Source organism: Urtica dioica, chromosome 1 (assembly GCF_054948205.1).
Source record: "Urtica dioica subsp. dioica isolate 48M chromosome 1, U.dioica_male_clone48M_v1_H2, whole genome shotgun sequence".
NCBI lineage: Eukaryota > Viridiplantae > Streptophyta > Magnoliopsida > Rosales > Urticaceae > Urtica > Urtica dioica.
This window is the reverse complement of record NC_142756.1, coordinates 22,239,872-22,266,797: the sequence shown is the minus strand read 5'-3', so window position 1 is coordinate 22,266,797 and position 26,926 is coordinate 22,239,872. Positions and strand designations below refer to the sequence as shown.

The 26,926-nt window shown below is 36.8% G+C and overlaps 1 protein-coding gene across 2 annotated transcripts; it reads left to right on the top strand.

Moving 5' to 3' along the window:
- Nucleotides 1–8,865: 8,865 nt before the first annotated feature.
- On the top strand, nt 8,866–13,564 carry LOC149407784 (EXS (ERD1/XPR1/SYG1) family protein). 2 transcript variants are annotated; one of them, XM_089615407.1, is made up of 12 exons: nt 8,866–9,652; nt 10,403–10,682; nt 10,765–10,885; nt 10,964–11,093; nt 11,199–11,319; nt 11,418–11,676; nt 11,800–11,904; nt 11,988–12,032; nt 12,304–12,459; nt 12,561–12,887; nt 12,979–13,118; nt 13,285–13,564. In XM_089615407.1, exons 1-12 carry the CDS (start codon nt 9,088–9,090, stop codon nt 13,382–13,384), a joined length of 2,349 nt encoding a protein of 782 aa, XP_089471533.1. In that variant the 5' UTR covers nt 8,866–9,087; the 3' UTR covers nt 13,385–13,564. The 2 variants fall into 2 exon arrangements, with proteins under 2 accessions (XP_089471533.1, XP_089471538.1); XM_089615412.1 differs by having other exon boundaries at nt 8,867–9,652; nt 10,406–10,682.
- The last annotated feature ends 13,362 nt before the right edge of the window (nt 13,565–26,926 follow it).

Genomic DNA, 26,926 nt, shown 5'->3' with positions numbered 1-26,926 from the left:
TGGTGACATATATATGTAAACAAATCGTCAAACAAACCCAGATTTGTTGATATATATGGGACTCAGAGAAAAATAATAATGATTAAAAAGAAAAGGGTAAAATTGTACACAAACTATTCTCTCTCCTCTTTTTACTAATAGAACCTTACCAAATTATCACTTTGGTTGATTATAAGAAATTGGTTTGTAAATGGTAATATATTCGTCAATATCCCTAAAAAAATCAGCCGTTACAATCTTGGAAGGAAGGCCTTCCGAGATGTACCGAACATTTATCTACGCCTACATAATTGGAACTTCCGATTCCAATCACCACATAACCGAAAAGTTATGTGGATGTGTTGATTGCCTAGCGGATTTGGAACTTCCGTTTAGTTCCTATTCCGGTGCCCAGGATTAGCTATTGATATGTATATGTTAGGAATATTGCCCACTAGAAGATGATAATTACTAAATAAGATAAGAAGTTACTTTATTAGAATCATATAATTAGTAGGTTGAGGTCTGATAGCATTCAGAATCAATAACAACTATCATCCATAGTCTCCGTATCAAACTGAATCGCATGCTGGGCATCCGAGATCGGGCGGTGAACTAAAAATTTGTCGATGACTGATATGCGCCTGGAAAGCCTTATCTAAAGTCATATATGTAGAACATGAGTGAGGGTTGATCACTCAGTGGGAGCATTATACACTTGCCGAAGGTGTACGACCGGAACAAGCTTTGGTTTGGATAGATGCGTCATTTAAGGACTGTTATGATGCACTAGCCGAGGCCACTTATGATGGTCACGGTGACGCTTGATCTAATATCCCGAAGTAATCATGGACTTCTAGATCATGTTACCGGCTTCTTTGAATCACCACGTTAAAGGCTAGTTATACGATGCACTTCCGAAGTTGGCTTACGTTCGGTTGAATCTTTCGATGGGGAAGCAACGATGCTTAGGGCTTATATGTAACGAGAAAGGTATAACAGAACAAATTGACCTATCTCGATACGGACAAAACCTGAAGGGTCATGATCACGTACTCACTAAATCAGTGGACACTCGTTACGATGAGTAAATATAATTCTAGTATCAAAGTTGGGTTCAGTCATGGATTACACGGTGGAGTATTGAAAGGGACTAGACAATTCGATTAGAAAAGAAAAAAAGAATATTTTGTCTTTTATCGAGATTGTTAAGCTTCTACTACTAGGTCCATCGTCCCCGATTTGGCTTCAATAAAGGCGGATAAGAACGTTAATATAATAGTATGTATTATTATTATAATCTCACTTGCTGTAATAGTGATTAACAACATTAATTCCAAAAAGGGTATTTTGGGAATTAAATAAATATTTATGACAATGCTGTTTATTTGTTGCTAGATCAAGTAAATAAACTTATTATTTATTGTTGGACAAGTAAATAAGTGTTTAATGGGCTTAAATCTATTGGGCCTTGAAAAAGCAAAAAACCGCCTATCCCCCTATGATGTTGGTTTTTTTTTTTTTTGGCACTGGTGTAGTAACCAGTATTTTTTCTGTTTTTATGTTCCTAAAATATAGGAGAATAAATAGGAGATATATTTTCATATATTCTCTCCTAATATTTAGGCTAAATATTAGGAGGATATTTAGGAGAAAATTTAGAAGAATATATTTTCCAGATTTTCTCAACAACAAAATATTTTACACTGTTGTATAAAATAAAATCCTAGATACTGATCTGACGGATGAGAGAAAAAATAGGATTCACTTGTTGAGATCCAATGGCTAAGATTTAATCCACTAGTGTGAACACAATAAAAGGAAATAATATCTTTTAGAATATTCTGGAATATTCTATAAAGATACCTTTTAAACTGCTATAAATAGAGTGCTGATGTGAATCAAAATTTAACCTAATTGCCAAGGAATTTCGTGGCCTCTCTCCCATGAGTGTGCTGACCTAATTCCTCTACTCCTTCCCCTCGGAATTGCTTCAATTCCATTATAAAAAATAAGAGAGAAAGATCGGAAACACTCCGTTTCCAGATCTAGTAAGATATAACGAAGCCCACTCTTTTGTATTGTCTTCCTCGAAGATTACATTTCAGAAGACTTTGGTGTCATCACATCGAGTCCTTGAAGGAGGAGTTCCAGATCTGATCGTGTGGAGGCTTGTACGTTCAAGACGAAGACGGATTGTGAAAGGTTTCGGTTCGTGAGCTAAAAACTGTAAGTTTTCTTAAAGTCGTCTTTTATCTGATATGGTTGTTTGATGAAGTTTCTTATGATTAATTAATTAAGTAATCTAGATATTATTTAATAACTATGTTAATAATTAGTTCTTGTTAGCGTAATTATTTTTTTTCGCATTTAATTAGTTATTTAAGGTGCAATAATCACCAACAGTATACTAACAAATATTGTATAAAATAATATAATTGAACATATTATTTATCAGCATTCAAATATCATACATCTTTATCACTAGTGATTCTTTACGTTTTAACAAGATAATAACATAAATGTTGAGGAAATTATCAATAAATATAATGAGGGTTAGACATATAACATATCTAGATCTTTACATCAAAACTCTAGCCTAACTATTTAATAATTAAGAAAATAGCTCAAATTATAACAAAATACATGTGTCAATACTATGTGAGAGTTAAACATAAGAGCTATATTTTAATATTTGAATACTTGTGTTATAATGTTAATTGAGAATAGTTAATTTTCTGTTTCAAACAATATCTTCATAAATTTATTATTTTTCTAATAAAAATTAAAGCTATTACAGTGAACGTAGTACTCCTAGCTTGAATTAATAAATTTAAAAATAGTTATACGCCTATTAAATACTATTATTATTACTAATAACTTTTTTTTTCAATTATTGAGAAGTGAATGATAGCAAGAGCAAGACTACTTGATAACTTTGGATTGTTTGCATATATTTTTTTAAAAAAATCCTAGCAGCTCTCTTTTTCTCACCTAAAAAGAAATTAGAATTTTAAATTTTTGGTATCGCCACCTTATGAAACTCTAGTGGTCTTAACATCAGAGGGCACTAGATTCGAGTGATTTTTTCTTCTTATACATGTCTTCTTGATCGTTGTCTGGTGCTCGAAATCGTCGTCATCTTCATTATCATGAGCCCGTGCCCGTTGTGCACACCACGATCGTTTGATTGCTCCTCAAATGGAGATATTTTTATTTATTTATTTATAGTTATTTTTTTCTTGTGTTTTTATGTTTCAATAAACATAAATTGGGCTTTTTATACCACCGGATCTTTGATCAGTGTGATTTTAAATTTCATTCTTAATACCAAAACAATATGAATTTTTTTTACGCGGATTTCACCCAGGTAAGGCTTCATATAATGCAATTAACATCACGAGGTGGCATTATTGTCATTGTGTTTGTGATCTATTTTTCATATTATTTTTAACGAGTTTTGAATTTTCTGTGAGCTTAATTTTTGTAATTCAAGTCGTTTTATTTTTATGATTTGTGTGTAAGGAGTTCTTTTAAAAAAAAAAAGTATAAGACTACTTGATAGTTGATACCAGGCGATATCCCCTATATATCATTGTAAACTGTCAATGTAACATTTTTAATTATTTTTGTAATTTTCTGTACATGTTCCGTATTATGATAATCTCCAGCCTGGCGCTGGCCAATGCATTCATTAAATGATCCGATGAGAACAGAAAGAATAATAGATAAAAAAAAGCGTGTAGAAATTATGCAAGCGCGTCTATATACTCTTTTTTCATTTTGTGTGTGTGTGTGTGTGTGTGTGTGTGTGTGTGTGGTGCATATATGATATATTGTTTACGTGGTGGTAAACATCCTAATGTAAACGTTGTTAATAAATCATATTCATCAATTATTGCGATAAATATATTAAGGGAACTATAGATAAAAAAAAAAATTCAAAGTAAAAACAATTTCAGGGGGGACTTAAGCCCCTGTAAAGCCTTAACTAATTCCATCCCTAAGACGACAATAAAATGTATTGTAGGCATTAATTAGGGTTAGCATAAGCACTTTCATAGCCCGAAATAATTCATGTCATAATGTTACATTTTAATGAATAAAGCTAAAAGTTCTAATGCCTAATGGATTTCAATATCTAATTTTAACTAAGTAATTATAATTCATGTTTCACTTGGATATGTAAGGTTATTTGAAAGGTTGAGAAATAAAACTCATATTATTTGTCTTCCCAAGTTGTGATTATAGTAATTATGTTTGAGATAATAAAGTATGACTCACGTAATGATTTTGGACCAAAATTCAATAAGTCTATTTTAATATAATATTATTACTATTATTTTGTGTATTTAACTTTTTAACATTTTTCTTCTTCTTCTTCTTCTTCTTCTTCTTCTTCTTCTTCTTCTTCTTCTTCTCTCTCTCTCTCTCTCTCTCTCTCTCTCTCTCTCTCTCTCGTGCGTGGCTGATATTTTTGTTTTTGAGTTATTTAATCCTCACGGCGTTCACTTTCGTTCTCATAGAACCGTTTGAATATTTATTTATTTTAGTTTTTTTATTTGAAAATTTTGAGAATTAATCTTCAACAGACCTAGAATCTTCAAACAAAGTCCCATCATATTTGAAGATTTATTGAAATTTATGTTAATAAATTAACAAAATGTCAATAAATCTTCAAACGAATTCTCAAAATTTTCAAATGAAAATAAATTTCCAACATGTTAGAATAACCATACGAGGATTCACAACTAAAAAAATATAAAAATAAATCAACCACGCAAGAGAGTGAGAGAGAGTAAAAAACGTACATACCCAAAATAAATAATCATACTTTTGGATTAAAAATTAAAATAGTCTTATTGGAGTTTGGTAAAAAAATTATTGGGAAAGTCATATGTACTATATAATCCCATTATATTTTTGTTAAGCAAGGAAAAAGGTTGAAATATCACTTTCGGGTTTTATTATTATTTTTTTTTGTTTTTTTCTTAATTTGTCACATACCTAGGCTAGAGGGTACTGACTTTTTCAAGATGGCAGGTCTAGTTGTCTATATATGGGTTATATATTGGATGACCTTTTTATTGCATTTTTCTATACAATACTTGGTTTTCATTCCTTTTCAAAATTAGACAATTTGGTTACCAAAAGTAAACGCGTAATTGAGGGGTAATGGGACAAGAGTGATGACAGTTGGCTAATTAGATCTATCATGTTTATAAATCAAAGGTTAAAAGAGTAAATCTTACTTTCTTATGATTTATTTAAAAATACAAGTATATAGCTGAATGGCTTGATGTATTCGGCTGTTGGTTTTCACGTCATCGCTACTATTATGAATTTGTTTATTCAAATAAAATGGAATGGCCATATCTATTTGAATAATAATGTGCCATACTCTTTTCTATTCACATTGAAATTGTCCCCCGTGTATTTCAGAAAAAAAAAATGTAAGGTAGACCTACAATTCTTAATCTCGATGCAAAGATATTTAGAAAAGTTGAAGTTAAATAAATCAAATAGAGAAATTTTATAAAATATACGTTATGCATGGCATAAAGTTAGATTTATGAATTGATAGTGTAAAAAATTAAAATTAAATTTCTATATGTATCTTTAATGTTTTAGACAAAAATAACCTTAAAACAATGTCGTCGCAATTGACTGTAAATTTTTAATAGAGATTCGTAAACAATTAGCCTATTTATAGAGATGACTTTTAAATTATGGTCCATTGACTATCTAATCATATGAAATGTTAGAATTTTGAAATAGCCAACGTTTCGTTAATTTTTTGTAAATAGCCACATAAATTTATTTACGCTATAAAAATAACAAAATATCCAGAGTAAATTTATAGTAAATATGATTATTTACGAAATATTTCCAACAGTTTTGGACTATTTACAAAAAATTTACAAACTGTTGGCTAAAATGCAAACACTTATGTTTATGTGGCTTATATTGCTAAATTTTTGTTTAAATTATAGCTCAACTATAATTTATTCAGGGAAATAGCTCATATTTCTCATACTTCAAAAATTGTCATTGGTTTCATAAAACTTCGTTCATATTTATTTGTTAAATCCAAATTTTTTCCAGTTATTCATCATCGGATTTGAATCATGGAATCGTTCGCCAAATCAGAGACAAATATTTTGCTTTTTCGAATGGTAAATAATATTTACTATCGAATGGCCGGACTGTAAATATTATTTACTATTAAAACTATCTTGCAATTTGCAACCATGATATTCGACGACTCATTTGGAATAGATGTTTAGGATCGTTGATTTCATAGATGTTCTTCTATTGTTCTTATATTATCTGTTTGTTTAGGTTAGTCATTTAATCTTTCTTAGTTTACTGTTTGTCTAATATAGATGTTTAGGTTCTTTGGTTTCATAAAACTTCGTTCTTATTTGTTTGTTAATTCCAAATTTTTTCTAGTTATTCGTAATCGGATTTGAATCATGGAATCGTTCGCCAAATCGGAGACAGGTATTTTGCCTTTTCGAATAGTAAATAATATTTACTATCGAATGGCTGGACTGTAAATATTATTTATCATTAAAGTTTCAGAGTTTCGGTTATGGTGTTCTAGGGGTTAATCGAATTGGAAATAATATTTACCATATTTTATAGTTAATCTAATAGAGAATTAATCGGAGATGCGGGCTAGGGTTTCAATTATGGTGTTCTATGGGTTAATCGAATTAGAAATAATATTTACTTACCATTTTTTTCCAAGTCTGAGAACGGAGACCTCTTCGTCGGCTTCGGAAGTGGCGAAATCAGAAAACTGGTGGCGAAAAAGGAGGTCAGAGGCAATATCGGAGGATTGAAGTATTCGAAATCGACAGAGAGTTCGAAGACAATATCGGAGGATTGAAGGATTCAGAGTCGTAGGTGAAAATTTTGGTGTGTATTTGATGAGGCGTAAGATAGGAATATAATGTTGTTTGGTAGTGGATTGGGTTAATTGCCTAATTTAAGCGATAGTTGGGCTAGAATTTTAAAGAAGGTGTCTAATTTGGGCTAAATACCTAGCCGGCCCTTAAATTGTTTTATTTTTTATTTTTTTTTATTTTATATATATAGATTTATTAGTACCTAGCCTCTATTAAGAGGAAAGATTAAAATAATAGCTAAACTATCAATTTATTTAAAAAGATAGCCAACATTGATTAAAGTCTCAAAATTACCATTCTCTCACAATACTCACACCCAAACACCCAAACACCACACATACCACACAACAATCTACCTATGCAATCCACGAGATTTTCGCCGGAGACTCACCATCGCCGGCGCCGAAGAAGGAGCTTCGGACTCGATCGCCACTACCTCGAGTCCCTTCCGGAGAAGCTCGCACCGGTTCTCCTCACCGGTAGTTCTGAGGTTGATTCCGATGTAGTTGTCGCTCGGGGCGCCGAATTCCGGGTTGAATCGCATGTCGAACTCGAAGGCGGCGGAGGCGGGGCCGGCGCACGCGACAGTGGAGGTGCGATTTCAGATTTTAGGGTTTTTCGTTCGACGGTTAATCAGATTAATAGTTAATCCGGTTAACTATGCTGGACCTCTTCCGAAAACGATTTCGAACATCAGGGAGTCTCGCTGTTGCGCCGATTCGGCCGTTCGAAAGTCGCAAGTCTAGTTCTGCATATTAACAATGATAGTTAATCGAATTAATTGTGAAGGTTAATTCGATTAACCGTGACGATCCTCCTCCGGAAACGATCTCGAACATCAGCGAGTCTCGCGACTGCACCGATCCGACCGTTTGAAGGTCGCAAGTCCAGTCTTGAAATCTCCGGAAGAAGCTAAGATTTGAGAGATTCGTCGCTGAATGTCAAGACCTCTTTTTCGACGTTGACGAAAGAGACTTAGCCGGAGAATGGAGCAACGTTGGAGGCGATCCAGTTAACGATGGCGTTCGGATCTGAGCTAGGGTTGAGATTTCGCCGTTTGAAACGTTGATGAAAACTCCGATTCCGACGCCGGAGACGGCAAAGATGACAGTAAATATTATTTACTCTGACTGTCTGACAGTTAATAATAACAACCCTTAATCATATTATTGGAATATTTGAATGTTATTATAACAAATTAGCTATTTTCTTACACATGTTAATAGTTGGCTTATAATTTTAAAATAGTGGGATGTTTGGGCTAGATACCTAGACCATTTTTTTTTCCTTGTAATTTTTCAATGGAAAATTCGAAAAAATAATTTAAATATTAAATTTTATGATACAAAGAAAAAATAGCAAATCAACAAGTAAAGGCTTCATGAGATTTAAAAAAATAATCCGAAACTTGTTGAAAGTTTGGTATAACTCATTTTAGATGATGAAAAACAACTTATTCAAATAATAATTTTGAGAGAGTAATCAATCATTGTGAGCGAGAACCGAGCCAAAGAAGTTCATCAGGAGGTTAATTTGAAAAAATAAATCCAGGGTAAACTAATTTGTAAATGTTAAAGATAAAAAAAATATAATTTTTATTAAAAAAAAGAGTCAAAAGTGCAAAAATAAAATCGAGGGCTCACCTTCGGTCTACTAAAGTTCCGTCCCCGGTTATGAGTGAGGAGAAACGTTAGGTTAAAATGAGTTCAAAATTAGAGGGAGAAACACAGAAATAAATCTAATTTTTAACACTACAACCACTGACAAACCTGATTCATGCGTAATAAATTTCCATAAGTAAAAAAATAATAAATCAATCCCAGTTGGTAGCATTTTTTTTTTTTTTAACAGAATCCCAGATGGTAGTTACCGGAGCAATTTTAATATTTAATTCTCCGAATTCTTTAGTTTTTCCCGAATAGATATATTCAAATTGTCTTCAAATCAATTTGAATGTACTTATCATTCGATAGACGTCAAAAATGAATAGTACATGGGCAGGAGACACGGTCCATGAACCACTGGCCATCTCTCTCCTCTCAGTTTCCATTTAAATGAATAATAACCTCTCTCATCTTCTTGGCGTTAATGATATTCAAAGAACTCTCACATACATATCTCAACGAAAAAAACAGCAGCGGCAGCAGCAACAACAACAAGTAATTGTTGAGCTTGAAATCAAGTGTTGAGAGAGATGAAGTTCGGGAAAGAATTCACGGCGCAGATGTGTCAGGAATGGCAACAAGCATACATGGACTACAATCTCCTCAAATCCATCTTGAAGGACATCCTCACCTTCAGACAGCACTCCCAAAACACACCAGCATCAGCCACGTCATCACCGTCGCCGCAGCAGAAGGCCAACTCTCTGAGAAGAAAAGTGTCTCTGTACCGAGCTTTCAGCGGCCTCACCACGCGCTACCGCTCTTCGCCGAGGAAGCGTGACGAGGAAGCCATCCTGGTCAGCGCCGTCCGACGGAGATCTGGTGCCGGCGCCGGAGATTCACCGGCGGCGGAGGAAGAGGAGCATTACGAGACGATGTTCATGATGCCGTCGGACGAAGGCGGAGAGCAGGAATTGGAGTTCTTCCGGAGGCTGGACGAAGAGTTCAACAAGGTGATTTCCTTCTACCGGAAGAAAGTTGGCGAGGTGGTCGACGAGGCCGATGAACTCACTCGCCAGATGAATGCCCTAATTGCCCTCCGAATCAAGATCCAAAACCCCACTCACATCGCCGCCCCTATTGTCACCAAACCAGGTTTGACTTTCTCATTTTGTTTGAAGATAATGAGCTAATGAGTTTTATGAGGGGGATTATATACTTTCCAACGGTTTTGAAAATGGGAAATTTCATAAATGTTAACCTCCATCTCAAAATCAATCACTTGATATGAACTGCATACATTTATTTATCTATGTTTATTACCTTTCGAGTGTAGATTTAGCATACCCCAATGAAACTACCCGGAATATCGTTACTTCTGACAAACTGTTCACGGACCCGGAAATTTCGTTTCGGTGATTCACGAAACTGAATAGTTTTCATTTTTATTTATTTATTTTGGATAATAGGATATAGTTAGATTTTTTTTTTTTTTAATTAGTTTTTAATTCCGTGAATAGTGTCGAAAATGACTAGTAGGAATGTTCCATTTTGATTTAGCCATAACGCCAGTCCTTAGCTGTCGAAAACGTTCATCCGTTACGGACCGAAATTCCATCATCTTATTGAAAGTAGAATTCTAGTAGCACTTCTGTCTGCCCTGTGCCCCAGGTTTATCTAACCCCATCAAGATGATTTCTCTTTGGACTCAGTCATCTTTTGTTGGATTCCATTATTTTTAGACTGGTTAACATAATCAATCGATTGTGAGATAATGTTCAAGTATCATAGGATTCCATGACAAAGTCGATGGACAATTAGAGAAGTAACTCATGATCTTATACGTCTGGTCAAAATAAACTCCTTACAGCTTGTGGTTTATTTTATTTTATTTTTCTTTCCTAGAAGGGAAACGCATGGACGTGATTCAGGAAGTTGAGCTGACGAGCGAAGAAGAGGGACACGGGAGAGGACATCTGGCAGTTGGGTCGACGAGGCCGGCTTCGCTGGAAATACTAGACCACGTGAAGATCAACGTGGCACCGGACACGCCTATCTCCAAGCTCAAGGGAATCTTGACCTGCTCTTCCTCCTTCTCCAAGGACCAGCTCAAGAAGTCCGAGGAGCTCATGGTTCAGGCATTCGTCGAGTTCTATCACAAGCTTAGGCTCCTGAAAAGTTACTGGTATATATCAACTGGCATATGAGATATTACGATTCAGAATGAATGAATGGATTGAGTTATAATTTGTGTTGTCTTTTGACAGCTTTATGAACCAGCTGGGATTCTCAAAGATCATGAAGAAGTACGACAAGGTCACTCAGCGGAGCGCTTCCAGGGCTTACCTTGACATGATCGACAAGTCCTACCTCAACACTTGCGACGAAGTCGGTCAATATTCTTTGCTTCATAATCAGGAAGAAGAAAGAAAGAAAAAAAGGCTTATCATTAATGTTTTTTCATAGGTGATGAGGTTAATGGAGAGAGTCGAAGCTGCATTCGTAAAGCATTTCTCAAACGGAAACCACAGAAACGGAATGAACGTTTTGAGGCCGAAGCAGCGGAAAGAAAGGCACACTGTTACTTTTTACTTGGGTAATAAGATTTAAGTGTGTGTTTTTTTTTTTTTAATTTTTTTTTAATCAAAGAAATAAACAAACTGATACACAAACTAATTTTCAAGACAATTCTTTTTTGCAGGGCTTCTAGTTGGGTGTTCGCTGGCTCTTGTAGTCACAATCCTTGTCCTCATTCAATCAAGAAACATTATCCAAAGCCAAGGCCGTACTCAGTACATGGATAATATCTTTCCTCTTTACAGGCAAGTCTTATATTTATTTATGGTACTCTTTGAGTTAGACAGTCCATGGATGATTTTGTTTGACAGACTTTGGTTTTTATCTAATTATTTTATTCCAGCTTGTTTGGGTACATTGTCCTACACATGATTATGTTCTCCGTGAACATATATTATTGGAGACAGTACCGGATCAACTATCCGTTCATATTCGGGCTCAAGGAAGGAACAGATTTGAGCTACAGAGAGGTGTTTCTTCTAAGCGCAGGCTTATCCGTGCTCTCTTTGGCCGCCGTGATCTCGAGCCTGGATATGGATTTGAATCCGGAAACCAGGTCCTACGACACGTTTCGGGAAGTAGTCCCACTGATCCTTATAGGGGTGAGTGCTTTGTTTTTTTCAACATGATTCGCCAATTCTAGTTCTCGTCTTTTGTCGTAGAATTTCCACTAAAAAAAGCTTCTTGTTTTTTTTTTTTTTTTTTTTTTTTCTATATTTTTGCAGGTCCTCCTTCTTATAACTTTCTGCCCTTTCAACATACTCTACCGTTCAAGCCGCTATTTCGTCATCGTGACCATGTATCATTGCTTGTTAGCTCCGTTCTACAAGGTAACCGACAACAAAGTCTTCGAAAATTTTTATGATTCCTCTTAAAAAAAAAAAGCATCGAGCTCACCATGTTTCGTCTTTAGGTTTCACTTGCGGACTTCTTCATGGCGGATCAGCTGACGAGCCAGGTACGATGCGGAGCTTGTTTTCATACAACCGAACTGTACTTAGAATCCCGCTTTGAAAATATAAAGAAACCTAGATCATGACTCGCTCACTCACTCATCACATTGTTAATTGATTTTTGAGATAAAACTGCGTGATGCATAACACAATAATATCAAAGCCCAAAAGCTCAAACGAGCACCTGATCTGAGCAGTGTAATCCAGTCCACTACGAGTGAGTCCAAAGAGTCACCATCTTGATATGATGACTCGATCATATTTTTGTCAAACCAGGTTCAAGCCTTGAGAAGTTTGCTATTCTATGTATTTTACTACATATGGGGAGACTTCAGAAGAAGAGAGCCCGGAACGTTCGAAGATGACAACAACGTGTACAAAGCTATGTACATCGTCGTCGCAATTTTTCCGTACTGGTGGCGGTTTCTTCAGGTAAACATAAAAAAAAAAAAAAAAAAAAAAAAAACCTCAACCCGTTAATAGTAAAGAAGCCTTTTAACAATTTTTCTTTCTTCCTTCAAAAAATATTGTAGTGCGTGAGGCGTTTGGTAGAGGAGAAAGGGTCGATGCACGTGCTGAACGGCCTTAAGTACTTCTTGATCATAGTCGCGGTGGTCGTGAGGACCACTTTTGAGCAACAGAACAATGCTTTTTTGAAACGAGGAAACCCGGCGGCCGCGCAAAGGAGCGTGATCGTACTCCTTCAGATCATGGCCGCGGTGACATCTAGCGTTGCCACGATCTACGCCACTTATTGGGACATCGTCGTCGATTGGGGTCTTCTCAGAAGGAAGTCGACGAACCGCTGGCTTAGAGACAAGCTCATCATTCAAAACAAGGCCGTCTACTTTGTGGCCATTGTAAGATTTTTATTTTTATTTTTAATTTTATTTTGTGTGTGTTTTTTTTTTCTCATGATCTTGATCAAATGGTTGCGATTTTCTTCTGTAGGTGTTGAACTGTTTGCTGAGGCTGGCTTGGATGCAGACAGTTTTGGGGATCAGAGAAGCTCCGTTTATCCATAGAAAGGCGTTGATCGCAATTGTTGCAATCCTCGAAATCATTCGTCGTGGCCTTTGGAATTTCTTCAGGTTACTTGTAGTTTACAAATGTTTCTTGTGTGCCAAGTAAACAATTGAATGTTCTATTTTTATATATATATATATATATATATATATATATATATATATATATTTAATTTTTTTTAAAAGAAAATGAATGTTCTTAAATCTTAAACCTATGTTTCTTGTGTGTCAGGATTGAGAATGAGCATTTGAACAATGTCGGAAAGTACCGAGCATTCAAATCGGTGCCTCTACCTTTCAACTACTACGATGACGACCTGAAAAGTTCTTGACACAGGGAAACTCTAAATGCTGTATTGATTCTGTTTCTCTTTATTCTCCTTTTCACGGTATTTTAAAAAGAATGTATATATATTCTTTAACAAGAGTGTCCATAGTGATTAGTGAACAGAAGTAAAAACACAGTTATTATGTAATAGTAATACATAGAGAAATACAACAATTGAAGTATATTGAATGGTGGTGGTGTCTGGTTAGAAAGAATCAGATACTTTGACGTTAAACTTCTTGCAACGAATAAATAAGGAAACCAACAGAGCAGTGTCTGAATTGTTTGTAGACGCCAAACAGCACCGGATAGAAGGGGAAGCATGTCATAAATAAATAAAGAACAGAAACAAGGAAGAGAAAAGACTGAACTTTGGAGAAAGAGAAGATGATTTGAGAGAGATAATAGAAGGGCTAGATCATTTAGATTACACTGCGGAGTTGGTGAGAATATGCAACGAGAAAAGAAGAATATAAATAGACAAAATAATAAAGAGCTTAAAAAAAAACTAAACTACTCCCTTGCATAATAGACCATAACTGAAAATCGTTCATTATAATAGACTAGAACTCAGTGACAAACATGCCATACCAGACCTGGAGGATATTCCGATTACTTGGTGTAGGGGCGGAGCCACGGTAGGCTGTAGGCCCTCAGATAATATATATATATATATATATATATATATATATATATATATATATATATATATATATATATATATATATATTATTATATTTTTTCTAATTTTTAAGTGTAGTTTAAATAATACTGCGATTTTATTAAGAGATTTATTAGTTTCTATCCTCTATTAAGAGGGGAGATTAAAATAGTAGTCAAACTATCAATTTATTTTAAAAGATACCCAACATTGATTAAAGTCTCAAAAATATCATTCTCTCCCACACCCAAACACTCAAACACCCAAACACTACATCCACACCCAAAACACCACACCACAATCTTCATCTGCAATCCACCCGATCTTCGCCGGAGACTCGCCGGCGCCGAAGAAGGAGCTCCGGACTCGATCGTCACAGCCTCGTGTCCCTTCTAGAGAAGCTCGCACCGGTTCTCCTTACCGGTGGTTCTAGGTTGATTCCGACGTGGTTGTCGCTCGGGTCGTCGAATTCGGAGTTAAATCGCATGTCGAACTCAAAGGCGGCGGAGGCGGGGCGAGCGCACGCGACGGTGGAGGTTCGATTTCAGATTCTAGGGTTTCTCGTTCGACAGGTTAATCGGATTAACTGTCACAGTTAATCTGATTAACTGTCTGCCAGAGTTAATCTGATTAACTATCACAATTAATCTGATTACCTGTGACGAACTTCTTTCGAAAATGATTTCGAACATCGGCGAGTCTCGCGATTGCGTCGATCCGGCCATTCGAAGGTCGCAAGTTCAGTTCTGCATATTAACTGCGACATTTAATCAGATTCTGTGAAGGTTAATTCGATTAACCGTGACGATCCTCCTCCGGAAACGATCTCGAACATCAGCGAGTCCTGCGGCTGCACAGATTCGACCGTTTGAAGGTAGGGTTGAGATTTCGCAGTTTGAAACTTCGATGAAAACTCGGATTCCGGTGCCGGAGACGGCGGAGATGAAAGTTAATAAGATTTATTTGTTCTTGTTACTAGTTAATAAGATTTATTGTTGTTCTTGTTACGGGTAATGAGATTTACTATTTTTCTTGTTACCGTTAATATTATTTACTCTAACAGTTAATAATAACTCTTAAGGGTATTATTGGAATATCGGAATGTTATTATAACAAGGAAAAATAACACATTTATACCCTGTGTTTTAGTGAAATGTCGAGTTTAACCCTCGGTTTTCAAAAATGTCGAGTTCATACTCTCTGTTTAAATAAAATAACGAAGTTATACCCTTTGTTTAACTAAAATGACAAAATTATACCCTGAAATAGACAACAGTGTCACGAATATTCATTTTATTGAATTTTTATTGACTTTTCATTGACTTTGACCATAATACTTATATATAAACACCAATTATCTTTATTCATTCGCGTCATATATGTAATTTATTTAAAAACTAAAAAATAAACAATAGTCTCTTAATCGTGAAGAACACAGAAAAAGGCAAAGGGGTAAACATCGATAGTTGATAGTCATCAAAATTGCATATTCGAACAGAGAATCCAGGATTTAGAGTTACAATTCGAACACAGAATGAAATCATCTCTTAGGAGGTATGAGTTTTATTATTTAATTTCAATTTAAGGTTATTTTTATTTCAAAATTGAGAATTTGGAAGTTAGGGTACTGATTTAGATTTGATTCGGTTTTTCTTATATAAGAGTTAATATCAATGAAAGGGATATTTGTGACGCTGTTATTCATTTCAGGGTATAATTTTGTCATTTTAGTTAAACAGATGGTATAATTCATCATTTTAGTTAAACAGAGGGTATGAACTCGACATTTTTGTAAACCGAGGGTTAAACTCGACATTTCACTAAAACACAGGGGATAAATGTGTTATTTTCCCTTATAACAAATTGGCTACTTTCCTAAATATTTTAATAGTTTGGCTATAATTTTAAAATATGGGGATATTTGGGTTAGATACCTATGTTGGAATAGATCTAGGATTAAGAAAATATTTATAGCTTCTAGCAAGCGGCGGAATATAAAAAATTTCTTTAAAACTCGTAAAACGTTTTTACAACTTAGACAAAGCGCATGAACATATAATTTAAAATTTTAAAACTACATTTAGTTTTTACTCGGTACCTACCTTGAATGGAGCTTGAACATTGAGAAGCCTTAAGAAGGTTGAAACGTTCGTCTCCCCACGCAGCTCGCCTCTCGCACTAGTGTTCTTGAACCTGTGAGCAACCACGAAAGTTTCTACCATTAGAGTCTTTGAGTGTGGTTAGGATTTAGTGTGTGTGCACTTTTAAACACTATGACTCAAGAACTAATCTATGAGCTAAAGAGCTAAAACAAAGCGCTAGGTCTAATGAGGACCTAGGTACCAAAAAAAGGACAAGAAGAGATAGAGAGATAGAGAGAGAGAGAGGGTGGGTGGCTAAAAAGTCTAGGGAGAGAAGCTCACAATCTCTAAAATTGTGTGTTGTGAATTGTGAATGAGGTGGGGTATTTATAGGAGGAGAGATTACCTTGAAAAGGTAGTTTCCTCTTCTCTATTGAATATCACATATTCTTGAGCAAATATTTGGTTTCCTCTTCCTTGCCTTCGACGTGCAACATGATGCACCAAGTCCTTGGATTTGTTTCTATTGGAATTGATCTAGGGTTGAGAAAAGATTTAACGCTTCAAGCAAGCGGCAGAATTTAAAAGTTTTCTTTTAAACAAGTAAAACGTTTTTACTAACCTAGACAAAGAGCAAGTACATGTTAATTGAAAACTATTAAAAGAATTACTCATTTACTAACCTTTGTGAAGCTTGAACGTTGAGTAGCCTTAGGAAGGTTGAAACGTTCGTCTCCCCATTCAGCTCGTCTTTCTTCTTTCTTCGGGAACTCGAGCAACCACGAAAGTTTCTATCACAAGAATCACTCGAGAAAGAAAGGAGTTAGTGTGTGGGCACTTTTAAATACGACGACTCAAGAATAAGTCTAAGTGTCGAAGAGCTAAAAACGAAAAGAACTTAGAGAGAGAGAGAGAGTGGGCGGCCACAAGTTCTAGAGAGAGAGGCTCTCAATCTCTAACTTATGTGGAATGAGAAAACAATGAGAATGAGGCCTCTATTTATAGAGAAGGAATTACCTTCATAACAGTAGTTTTCTCTTCTATAGAATATCACATATTCATCAGCCAATATTGCCTCCTTCTCCCTTATGTCAAACGGCCAAACAAGCTTCTAGAAGGCCTTGGATTTGTTTCCTCTTTTGCTTTCTCTCTTGCTTTGGCCGCCCACTTTGCTTCCTTGTAGAGGAAAATTGTTTCCTCTTCTTCTTTTGGCAAGTATCTTGATACATCAATGCACAAAATAATATCTCTTTTTCTTTGGTATGGACGAGCAAGGCATCTAGAAGGTGTTTCTAGATTTTTCTTCATTTGTTCATGACAACATAGGAAAGGCCCATTAAGAATTTTCAAGTAAAATTCCATGAAATGAAATTAATCCTCAAGGCCCAAATTTATCAATATGGCCGAGAGGTTTAAATCATTTTTCATCATATGACAATGTCAAAAATTTATTGACATTCATTTCGTCCTATGTTCAAAAAGACAAAAATACCCTTTAGACAATTTTCGTAAAACTTGTCTCGTTCATGTTTCGACTTAGCTCATAGTTTAACTATTCCTACTCGATATGATTTGTGATAGTGACCTCATGGATCCAAATGAAGAAAGCTTGAACTAACATACTTGGACTCAAAAGTTCACAAACCTTTTTCAAGTTTAGCTTAATGTCAACTGACTCCACTAAAGAGTTGACACTGAGAATCTCTCGGTTCAAATGAATTTATTTTCTACTCAAGAATTCAACTTAATTGTGATGAGTGGATCCACTTAATATTATCTATGTTTACCCTTCATGAATATCATCAGCTAGTCGGGATTTATAAAATTACCAAATTACCCTTCTAGCTGTTATTTCCTCAACTCCTTTGTTGCTTGTGAATAAGTTAGAAACAATGTATTGACGAGGAGCTAACAAGTCATAATTGATTCATCCAAAAGAGTCATGACTCAATTTGGACACTGGCCAGTTCATTTATTCACATTCCAAGGAACAAAGCATGAGGTGATATACATTGCATTTCAACAAACTTGTACATGAATTCCATATCTATGAGATCTTCACAAAGTTACTCATGACATCTTCATAACTTAGTACTTCACCAATAGGTCATGATCGAAATCACATAGTGAATCCGAACTCTGACTTTCTTAAATGAGAATACGTAAGCTATGAAATGACATGTCTCATTTCAGGATTGAGGTAAGCATGATGCAATTCATGCGTAGTGACTTCGAGACATAAGACGTTAAGTGGTTTGTTCTTATCTTGTCTCGTCATATGTTGTTAGGTTTGTTTATAGACTAAAGACTAAGGTTTTATCATAAAGCTTCAGACAAGGAAGAATGAATGAACATTTCAACTTTTATTAATAAATAAGCAGTTACAAGAAAAATTCTTCGTAAGACTATATTACATCAAATGTACATAAATAGAGACTACAACTCTTCGTGTGGGCACCATTGACAACAGATTCCTCATTTGTTTTCTCCCTCTTTGGCCGCCCCCTTTGTTTTCCTTCTAGAGGAAATTTGTTTCCTCTTTTTCTTTTGGCAAGTATCGTCATACATCAATACACAAAATAATATCTCTTTCTTCTATGATGGTGCACGAAATTAAGGGCTTCTAGAACAAGCTTCTAGATGTTTCTTTATTTGTTCATGACAACATAAGAAAAGCCCATTCAGAATTTTCACATAAAATTCCATGAAATGAAATTAATCCTCAATGCCCAATCCAAGGATGTTGGCCGTGTGATACATTTCAATTTTTATCATATGACAATGTCAAAAAACTTCTTTGTTGACATTCATAAGTAAAGACTACTACTCTTCTTGTAGGCACCATTGACAACAAATTCTCACTTGACTCAAAGAAGATGTGAGTAGTCCTTCATGCCTAATCCCTCCCGATACTTGTCGAAGACATTGTTGGCTAGGGCCTTGGTGACTGGATCTGCCAGGTTGTCCACCGTTGAGGTCTTCTTCACCACCATGTCTCAGCGCTGCTCGATCTCTCTAATCAAATGGTATTTCCTCTCAATATGCGTAGAGCACTTATGGCTTCGAGGTTCCTTTGATTTAGTGACAGCCCCACTGTTATCACAATAAAGTGTCATGGGCTCATCGACGTTTGGAACGATTTCCAACTACTTAAGGAATTTTTTAAGCCATACAGCCTCTTTGGATGCTTCAAAAGCAGCCACATATTCTGCTTCCATTGTGGAATCAGCAATGCAAGATTGCTTGATACTCCTCCAAAAAACTAATCCACCATTTAGGATGAACACAGATCCTGAAGTGGATCTTCTGGAATCCTTCTCCGCCTGAAAATCGGAGTCGGTATATCCTGTCATAGTCAGGTCAGTACCTGAATATGTAAGCATCAAATTCCTATTTCTCCGAAGATACTTAAGAACATGCTTAATAGCAATCCAGTGCTCGGGTCCAGGGTTGGATTGAAAACGGCTAACTATGCCAACTGCGAAGCAGATATCTGGTCTTGTACAAAGCATTGCATACATGAGACTTCCCACGGCTGAGGCGTAAGGAATTTTTCTAATGTCCTCAATCTCCAGTGAAGTCTTGGGAGACTAGTCCTTAGAGACTGAGATTCCATGTCTAAAGGGTGTTTGGCCCTTCTTGGAATCTTGCATCAAGAAGCGATCCATCACCTTATCAATATAAGATGCTTGAGAGAGCGACAAAGTCCAATTCTTCCGATCTCGAAAGATTTGGATCCCCAGAATGTACGCGGCTTCTCCTAGATCCATCATATCGAATTGCTATGCTAGCGAGATCTTAACCTCAGATAATTTACCTACGTCATTACCTATGAGTAAAATATCATCGACATACAATACCAGAAACACAACCTTGCCCTCGTGGTAAACACATGGCTCATCTATTTGTTGGAATTGATCTAGGGTTTAAGAAAAAAGTTTAACGCTTCGTTAAGCGACAGAATTTTAAAAAATTTCTTTTTCAAGTAAAAACAGTTTTTACTAACCTACACAAAGAGCAAGCACATGTAAATAAAAATTATTATGAGCATAGAAGTTTACTAACCTTTCTTGAAGCTTGATCTTTGAGAAGCTTTTGGAAAGTTTGCAACGCTGGTCTTCCTCGCAGCACGTCTCTCTTTCTTTCCTCGGTACCTCGAGCAACCACGAAAGTTTCTATCACTAAATCACTCGAAATAAAAGGAATTGGTGAATGGGCACTTTTAAACACTACGACTTAAGAACGAGTCTTGAAGTCGCAGAGCTAAACTCTAGGTCAAATGAGGACCTAGGTGCCAAAACAATAAAACGAAATTGACTAGAGAGAGAGAGGAGAGGGGCGGCCACAAGGTCTAGAGAGAGAGGCTCTCAATCTCTAACTTATGTGGAATGAATAAACAATGAGAATGAGGCCTCTATTTATAGGGGAGGGATTACCTTCAATAAGGTAGTTTCCTCTTCTATAGAATATCACATATTCATGGGCAAATTATTTCCCTTTTTCCCTTAGAGTCACACGGCCTAGATACCTTCTAGAAGGCTTGGATTTGTTTCCTCTTTTGTTCTCTCTTGCTTGGTGGCCGAAATTCCCTTTCCTCATGGAGGAAATTTGTTTCCTCATTTTCTTTTGGCAAGTATCTTCATACATCAATGCACAAAATAATTTCCTCTTTCTCTCTATGGTATGCACGAAATTTTGAGTCTAGAACATGCTTCTAGATGTTTCTTTATTTGTTCATGACAAAATAAGAAAAGCCCATTAAGAATTTTCACATAAAATTCCATGAAATGAAATTAATCTTCAAGGCCCAAATTCTTTAACTTGGCCGTGAGGTTTTAACTTCATTTGTCATCATATGACAATGTCAAAAAATTTATTGACATTCATTTCATGCTATGTCTCAAAAGACAAAAAATACCCTTTTGACAATTTTCGTTTTTGATTTGACTTAGCTTCCAGTTTATTTATTCCTAATCGATGCGATTCGTGATAGTGACCTCATGGATCCAAATGAACAAAGCTTGAGCTAAAATACTTGGACTTAAAAGTTCAAAAACCTTTTCCAAGTTTAGCTTAATGTCAACTGACTCCACTAAAGAGTTGACACTGACAATCTCTCGGTTCAAATGAATTTATTTTCTACTCAAGAATTCAACCTAATTGTAATGAGTGGATCCACAGAATATTATCAGTGTTTACCCTTCATGAATATCCTCAACTAGTCGGGATTTACAAAATTACCATTTTACCCTTCTAGCTGTTATTTCCTCAACTCCTTTGTCGCTTGTGAATAAGTTAGAAACAATGTATTGACGAGGAGCTAACAAGTCACATTGTTTCATCCAAAAGAGTCAAGACTCAATTTGGACACTGGCCAGTTCATTTATTCACACTCCAAGGAACAAAGCATGAGGTGATATACATTGCATTTCAGCAATCTTGTACATGAATTCCATATGTATGAGAACTTCACAAAGTTACTCATGACATTCTCACAACTTAGTACTTCACCAATAGGCCTTGTTCGGAATCACATAGTGAGTCTGAACTCTGACTTTCTCAAACGAGAATACTAAGGTATGAAATGACATGTCTCATTTCAGGATTAAGGTAACCACGATGCAATTCATACGTAGTGACTACGAGAAATAAGGGGTTAAATGGTTTGTTCTTATCTTGTCTCTAGAAGTGCACTGGTCAATTCAGTACCCTCGAAAGATACCTAGAAGAACTATAGAGTCTCCAACTCTCAATGCCTCATAACCAGACATCATAGATTCTTCTAACAATCATACTGGGGTCAATAGTCCTTTGACCCTTAGATTTCGAATATATCGTTTTAAGCAAACTACGAAGAGTTTGTTCATGCAAATCTACATTTGTCTCTTCGTAAGTTGTTTAGTTTGTTTATGGACTAAAGACTAATGTTTTATCATAAAGCTTCAGACAAGGAAGATTGAATGAACGTTTCAACTTTTATTAATAAATAAGCAGTTACAAGCAAGAGTCTTCGTAAGACTATATGACATCATATGTACATAAATACACACTACAACTCTTCTTGTGGGCACCATTGACAACAAACTCCCACTTGAGTCAAAGAAGATGTGTGTAGTAGTTCATGCCTAATCCCTCTCGATTTTGGTCGAAGACCTTGTTCGCTAGGGCCTTGGTGAATGGATCTGCCAGAGATCTACTTCACCTCTACGTCTCCGCGCTGCGCGATCTCTCGAATCAAATGGTATTTCCTCTCAATATGTTTAGAGCGCTTATGGCTTCGATGTTCCTTTGAGTTAGCGACAGCCCCACTATTATCACAATAAAGGGCCATGAGCTCGTCGACGTTTGGAACAATTTCCAAATACTTAAGGAATTTTCTAAGCCATACGGCCTCTTTGGATGCTTCACAAGCAGCTACATATTCTGCTTCCATTGTGGAGTCAGCAATGCAAGATTGCTTAATACTCCTCCACACAACAGCTCCACCATTAAGGATGAACACAGATCCCGAAGTGGATTTCCTGGAATCCTTATCCGCTTGAAAATCGGAGTCGGTATATCCCATCATAGCCAGGTCAGTACCTGAGTATGTAAGCATCAAGTTCCTAGTTCTTCGAAGATACTTAAGAACATGCTTGACAGCAATGCGGTGCTCGGGTCCAGCGTTGGATTGAAAACGGCTAACTACGCCAACGGTGAAACAGATGTTAGGTCTAGTGCAAAGCATAGAATACATGAGGCTTCCTACGGCAGAGGCGTAAGGAATTTTCCTCATGTCTTCAATCTCTTGTGCAGTCTTGGGAGACTGGTCCTTAGAGAGTGAAACTCCATGCCTAAAGGGTGTTTTACCCTTGTTGGAGTCTTGCATCGAGAAGTGATCCATCACCTTATCAATATAAGATGCTTGAGAGAGCGACAGTGTCCAGCTTTTCCTATCTCGAAAGATTTGGATCCCCAGAATGTACGCGGCTTCTCCTAGATCCTTCATATCGAATTGCTTTGCCAGCCAGACCTTAACCTCAGATAACTTACCCACGTCATTACCAATGAGTAGTATATCATCGACATATAGCATCAGAAACACAACTTTGTCTTCGTGTATTAACTTGTAAACACAAGGCTCATCTATTGACTGTTCAAAGCCGAAGCTCTTCACAGTTTCATCAAATCTAATATTCCATGACCTAGATGCTTGCTTTAATCCATAAATAGACTTAAGCAACTCACAAACCTTGGTCTCTTGACCTTCTTCCATGAAACCATCTGGTTGAGCCATGTAAATGCGCTCGTCAAGATTGCCATTCAGGAAGGCTGTCTTGAAATCCATTTGCCAGATCTCATAGTCAAGAGCTGCACCTATGGATATGAGTATGCGGATGGATTTAAGCATCGCGACTGGCGAGAAGGTTTCTTCATAGTCAATCCCTTCTTGTTGGGTATAACCCTTCCCCACAAGTCGTGCTTTGAACGTCTCGACGTTCCCATCAAGACCCATTTTCTTCTCGTATATCCACTTACACCCTACGGGTTTAATCCCTTCAGGGAGGTCTACAAGTTTCCAGACTTTGTTGACATACATCGAGTGCATCTCAACTTTCATGGCGTCAAGCCAAAGGTTTGATTCAGAACAAGCCATCGCTTGGCTATAGGAAACAGGATCATCCATGTCAGAGACGGCTACGAGAGAGTCTCCATAGGACATGTACCTGTCAGGCTTTTGAGTAGCCCTCCCACTACGTCGAAGTACTACTTGATGAGATTCTGATGAGTTAGGTTGTGTTTCAGTTAGGGTAAGAACAGTTCTTACAGATGAGGTAGAAGCTTCCTCACCCAACTTTTCTTCAAGCACAATTTTGCTTCTAGGTTTTGCATCCTTCATAAAGTCCTCCTCAAGGAAACGAGCATTCGTGCTAACGAAAGTCTTATCGTCCTCGAGACTATAGAAAGTAAAACCCTTGGTTTCCTTTGGATATCCAACGAACAGACACAATTCTGACCTACTAGCCAACTTGCTAGTCTTTTGCCTTAGCACGTGTGCAGGGCAACCCCAAATTTTGATGCGGCCAAGATTCACTTTACGGCCAGTCCATCGTTCATAGGGAGTACCAAGAACCGTCTTGGACGGAACTTGGTTCAGAATATAAGCGGCTGTTTACGAGGGCATATCCCCAACAGGAAGGAGGGAGTGATGAGTAACTCATCATTGATCTAACCATCTCCATAAGAGTTCGGTTCCTTCTCTCTGACACTCTGTTTTGTTGAGGTGTGCCAGGTGCGGTAAGCTGAGAAGCGATTCCTTCTTCTTTAAGAAATTCATCGAACTCTCCAGACATGTACTCACCACCTCGATCGGATCGAAGTGTTTTGATCACTTTGCCAGTTTGCTTGTCCACTAAAGCCCTAAAGACCTTAAATACGTTAAAGGTCTCGGATTTGTGTTTGAGCAAATAGACAAAACCATATCGTGAGTAATCATCGGTGAAGGTAACGAAGTATTCGTATCCTCCACGTGCCTGTTGGCTGAGCGGACCACATACATCAGAATGTATTAGTTCCAGCAACTCAGTGGTTCTTCGACCCTTATCGGAGAAAGGTCGCTTAGTCATTTTTCCTTCTATGCAGGATTCACAAGTATGTAGTGAACCTATTGCAGAGGCTTGGAGTGGACCATCTCTCACAAGTCTCTTAATCCTATCTAGACTGATATGACCAAGTCTTAAGTGCCATATGTGTGTTGATTTTGTTAGATCGAAGGATTCAGAAAGTTTGATCCTCTTTGGCTCCCTAATTAGATCATTATCTATTTCGGTGTCTAAGATGGAAGGTTGAGTGGGATAAATGTAAAAAAGAGCATTCTTCATACATGCATCAGTGACAAAAGAATTATCAGGAAACGAAATACGAATTCCATTCTTTATGAACTTTAAACAATAATCTTGCTCAAGAAGACGAGCAACGGATATCAAGTTCTTCCCAAAGGTAAGAACAAAATAAACATTATTAAAGTTTAAAGTGCGGTCTTCAAAAGACAGCGTCACGGATCCCACGGCCTTCCCAGACACCAGGCTCCCATCACCCCATTTGAAACAGAACTCGCCTTCCTCTAAGCTTTTGGTTTTCTTGAAACCATTCAAGGAACAACAAATATGGTTAGTAGCAGCGGAGTCAAGAATCCACGTTAATACATTATCAGCTACTAAGCATGCTTCGGTAACTAGTACAATACTATGTTCCTTTGCTTTGAGATAGGCAGGACAGTTCCTTTTATTGGCCTTGTGAGGTCTCTTCTTAGTTCCAGAGGCGGAGGCTTTGTGCTCAGTAGCATGTGCCTCTCCTTTATTCCTCTTTCTCTTAGTGAGACCTACAACAGTGTGAAGTTCCATCATAAGCTTGGTAACAGTGTACTCTAGCTTTTTCATGGAGTAGTTCAATTTGAAGGTATCAAGAGATGCAGGGAGAGTTTCCAAGATCATATCTATGACATTCTTCCCATCAATCTCAGATCCTAGGATTTCCATTTTATTCAGATAACTAATGATCAGTATCATAAAATCCCTGACAGGAATCCTAGCCTTCATGCGACAGTTCATAAATTGTCAGACTGCTTTTTTCCTTGCTTGACGCCTTTGCCCTCCAAACATCTCAAGGAGATTGTAGAGCATGTCGGCTGCAGTCTCGATGTCACGATGTTGCTATTTCAGCATATTGTTCATAGATGCTAAGATATAGCACCTCACAATCTCATCACATCGAAGCCAGGCCGCTAAGGCGTCATTGTCCTCTTGAGTTGAATTATCATTCGTCAGAGGTGGACATGGGGTGGTGAGTACCCATTTGTGCTTGTTAATGGTAGTTTTTATGTCGAGGTTATGTTTCGAATCTACGTAGTTTTTGTTTTCGAGTTTGTTCGAGGAAAGGATGATTGAGAGATGGTAGAGAGACATGTTGCTTAATTAAGTTGAAACAAGTTTATGATTAGTCTTTGGTTTAGGATTTAAGTTTGTTTAAGCCTTGATAAAATCCAAAGGTGTTATAAACTAAACGATAATTTACTCCTTCGAGGGAAGGCCGCAAAAAATCTCCATATTTATAAGTAAATGACACATCATTAATGCTTAGCCAAGATGTCAATACACCAATTTTGGCCAGCCACCTTTTAAATTGGTTTGATCACTCACATCCTTTCGCAGGGCCTTGAGGGAGGATTACTAGGGATTGAGTCTAAGTGTGTAACCAACCACTTAGTCCAAAAGATTGACTTTGAAAAACAATCCGCCGAGGGGAGGTCTTGTCTTATTGTCTCACTTTCAGATTTAGCTCATTGAGCAATGATCAGTGCAAAGCGCCCTTGAGTACTCTCATTTAAGACAGGGCCACGAGGGTGACTCTTAGTCTAGCGACAATTGCACTTTTCATTAGTGTTGGGGATCGTGGGTTACAAACAACAAGTATAACCCTCCCACTTAGTTTTTGGAGTTGGTACATCGACTCTTATAAGTTCGGAAACGGTTTTCCTAGTTATAGAGCGATAGAGCGGACAACTAGAAAAGAATCCTAGATCATCATGTTCAGAGCAGTGTTAGTGCATAAAGGCACAAGGTACATACTCGATCTTTTCCTATTTTCTATTTCGGGAAAGTGCATGAGGGTAGTGTGAACTTCAACTCACTCGAACACTTGAAAGTTTGAGATTACACATCTTTTAATTTTTCGGCTTGTCTACAAGGAGACCTCCCACTTAAATTTTCAAGAGCATATAGATTTTGAATATATGTGATATAGATATAGTTTTGAAAACATTTTG

Bases quoted from the DNA above. Each gene is read 5' to 3' on its own strand.
- LOC149407784 (XM_089615407.1), top strand. From the start codon at position 9,088: ATGAAGTTCGGGAAAGAATTCACGGCGCAGATGTGTCAGGAATGGCAA. The intron at 11,094-11,198 runs GTAATAAGATTT...TCTTTTTTGCAG, and splicing joins CACTGTTACTTTTTACTTGG to GGCTTCTAGTTGGGTGTTCG. The intron at 12,033-12,303 runs GTACGATGCGGA...TTGTCAAACCAG, and splicing joins CGGATCAGCTGACGAGCCAG to GTTCAAGCCTTGAGAAGTTT.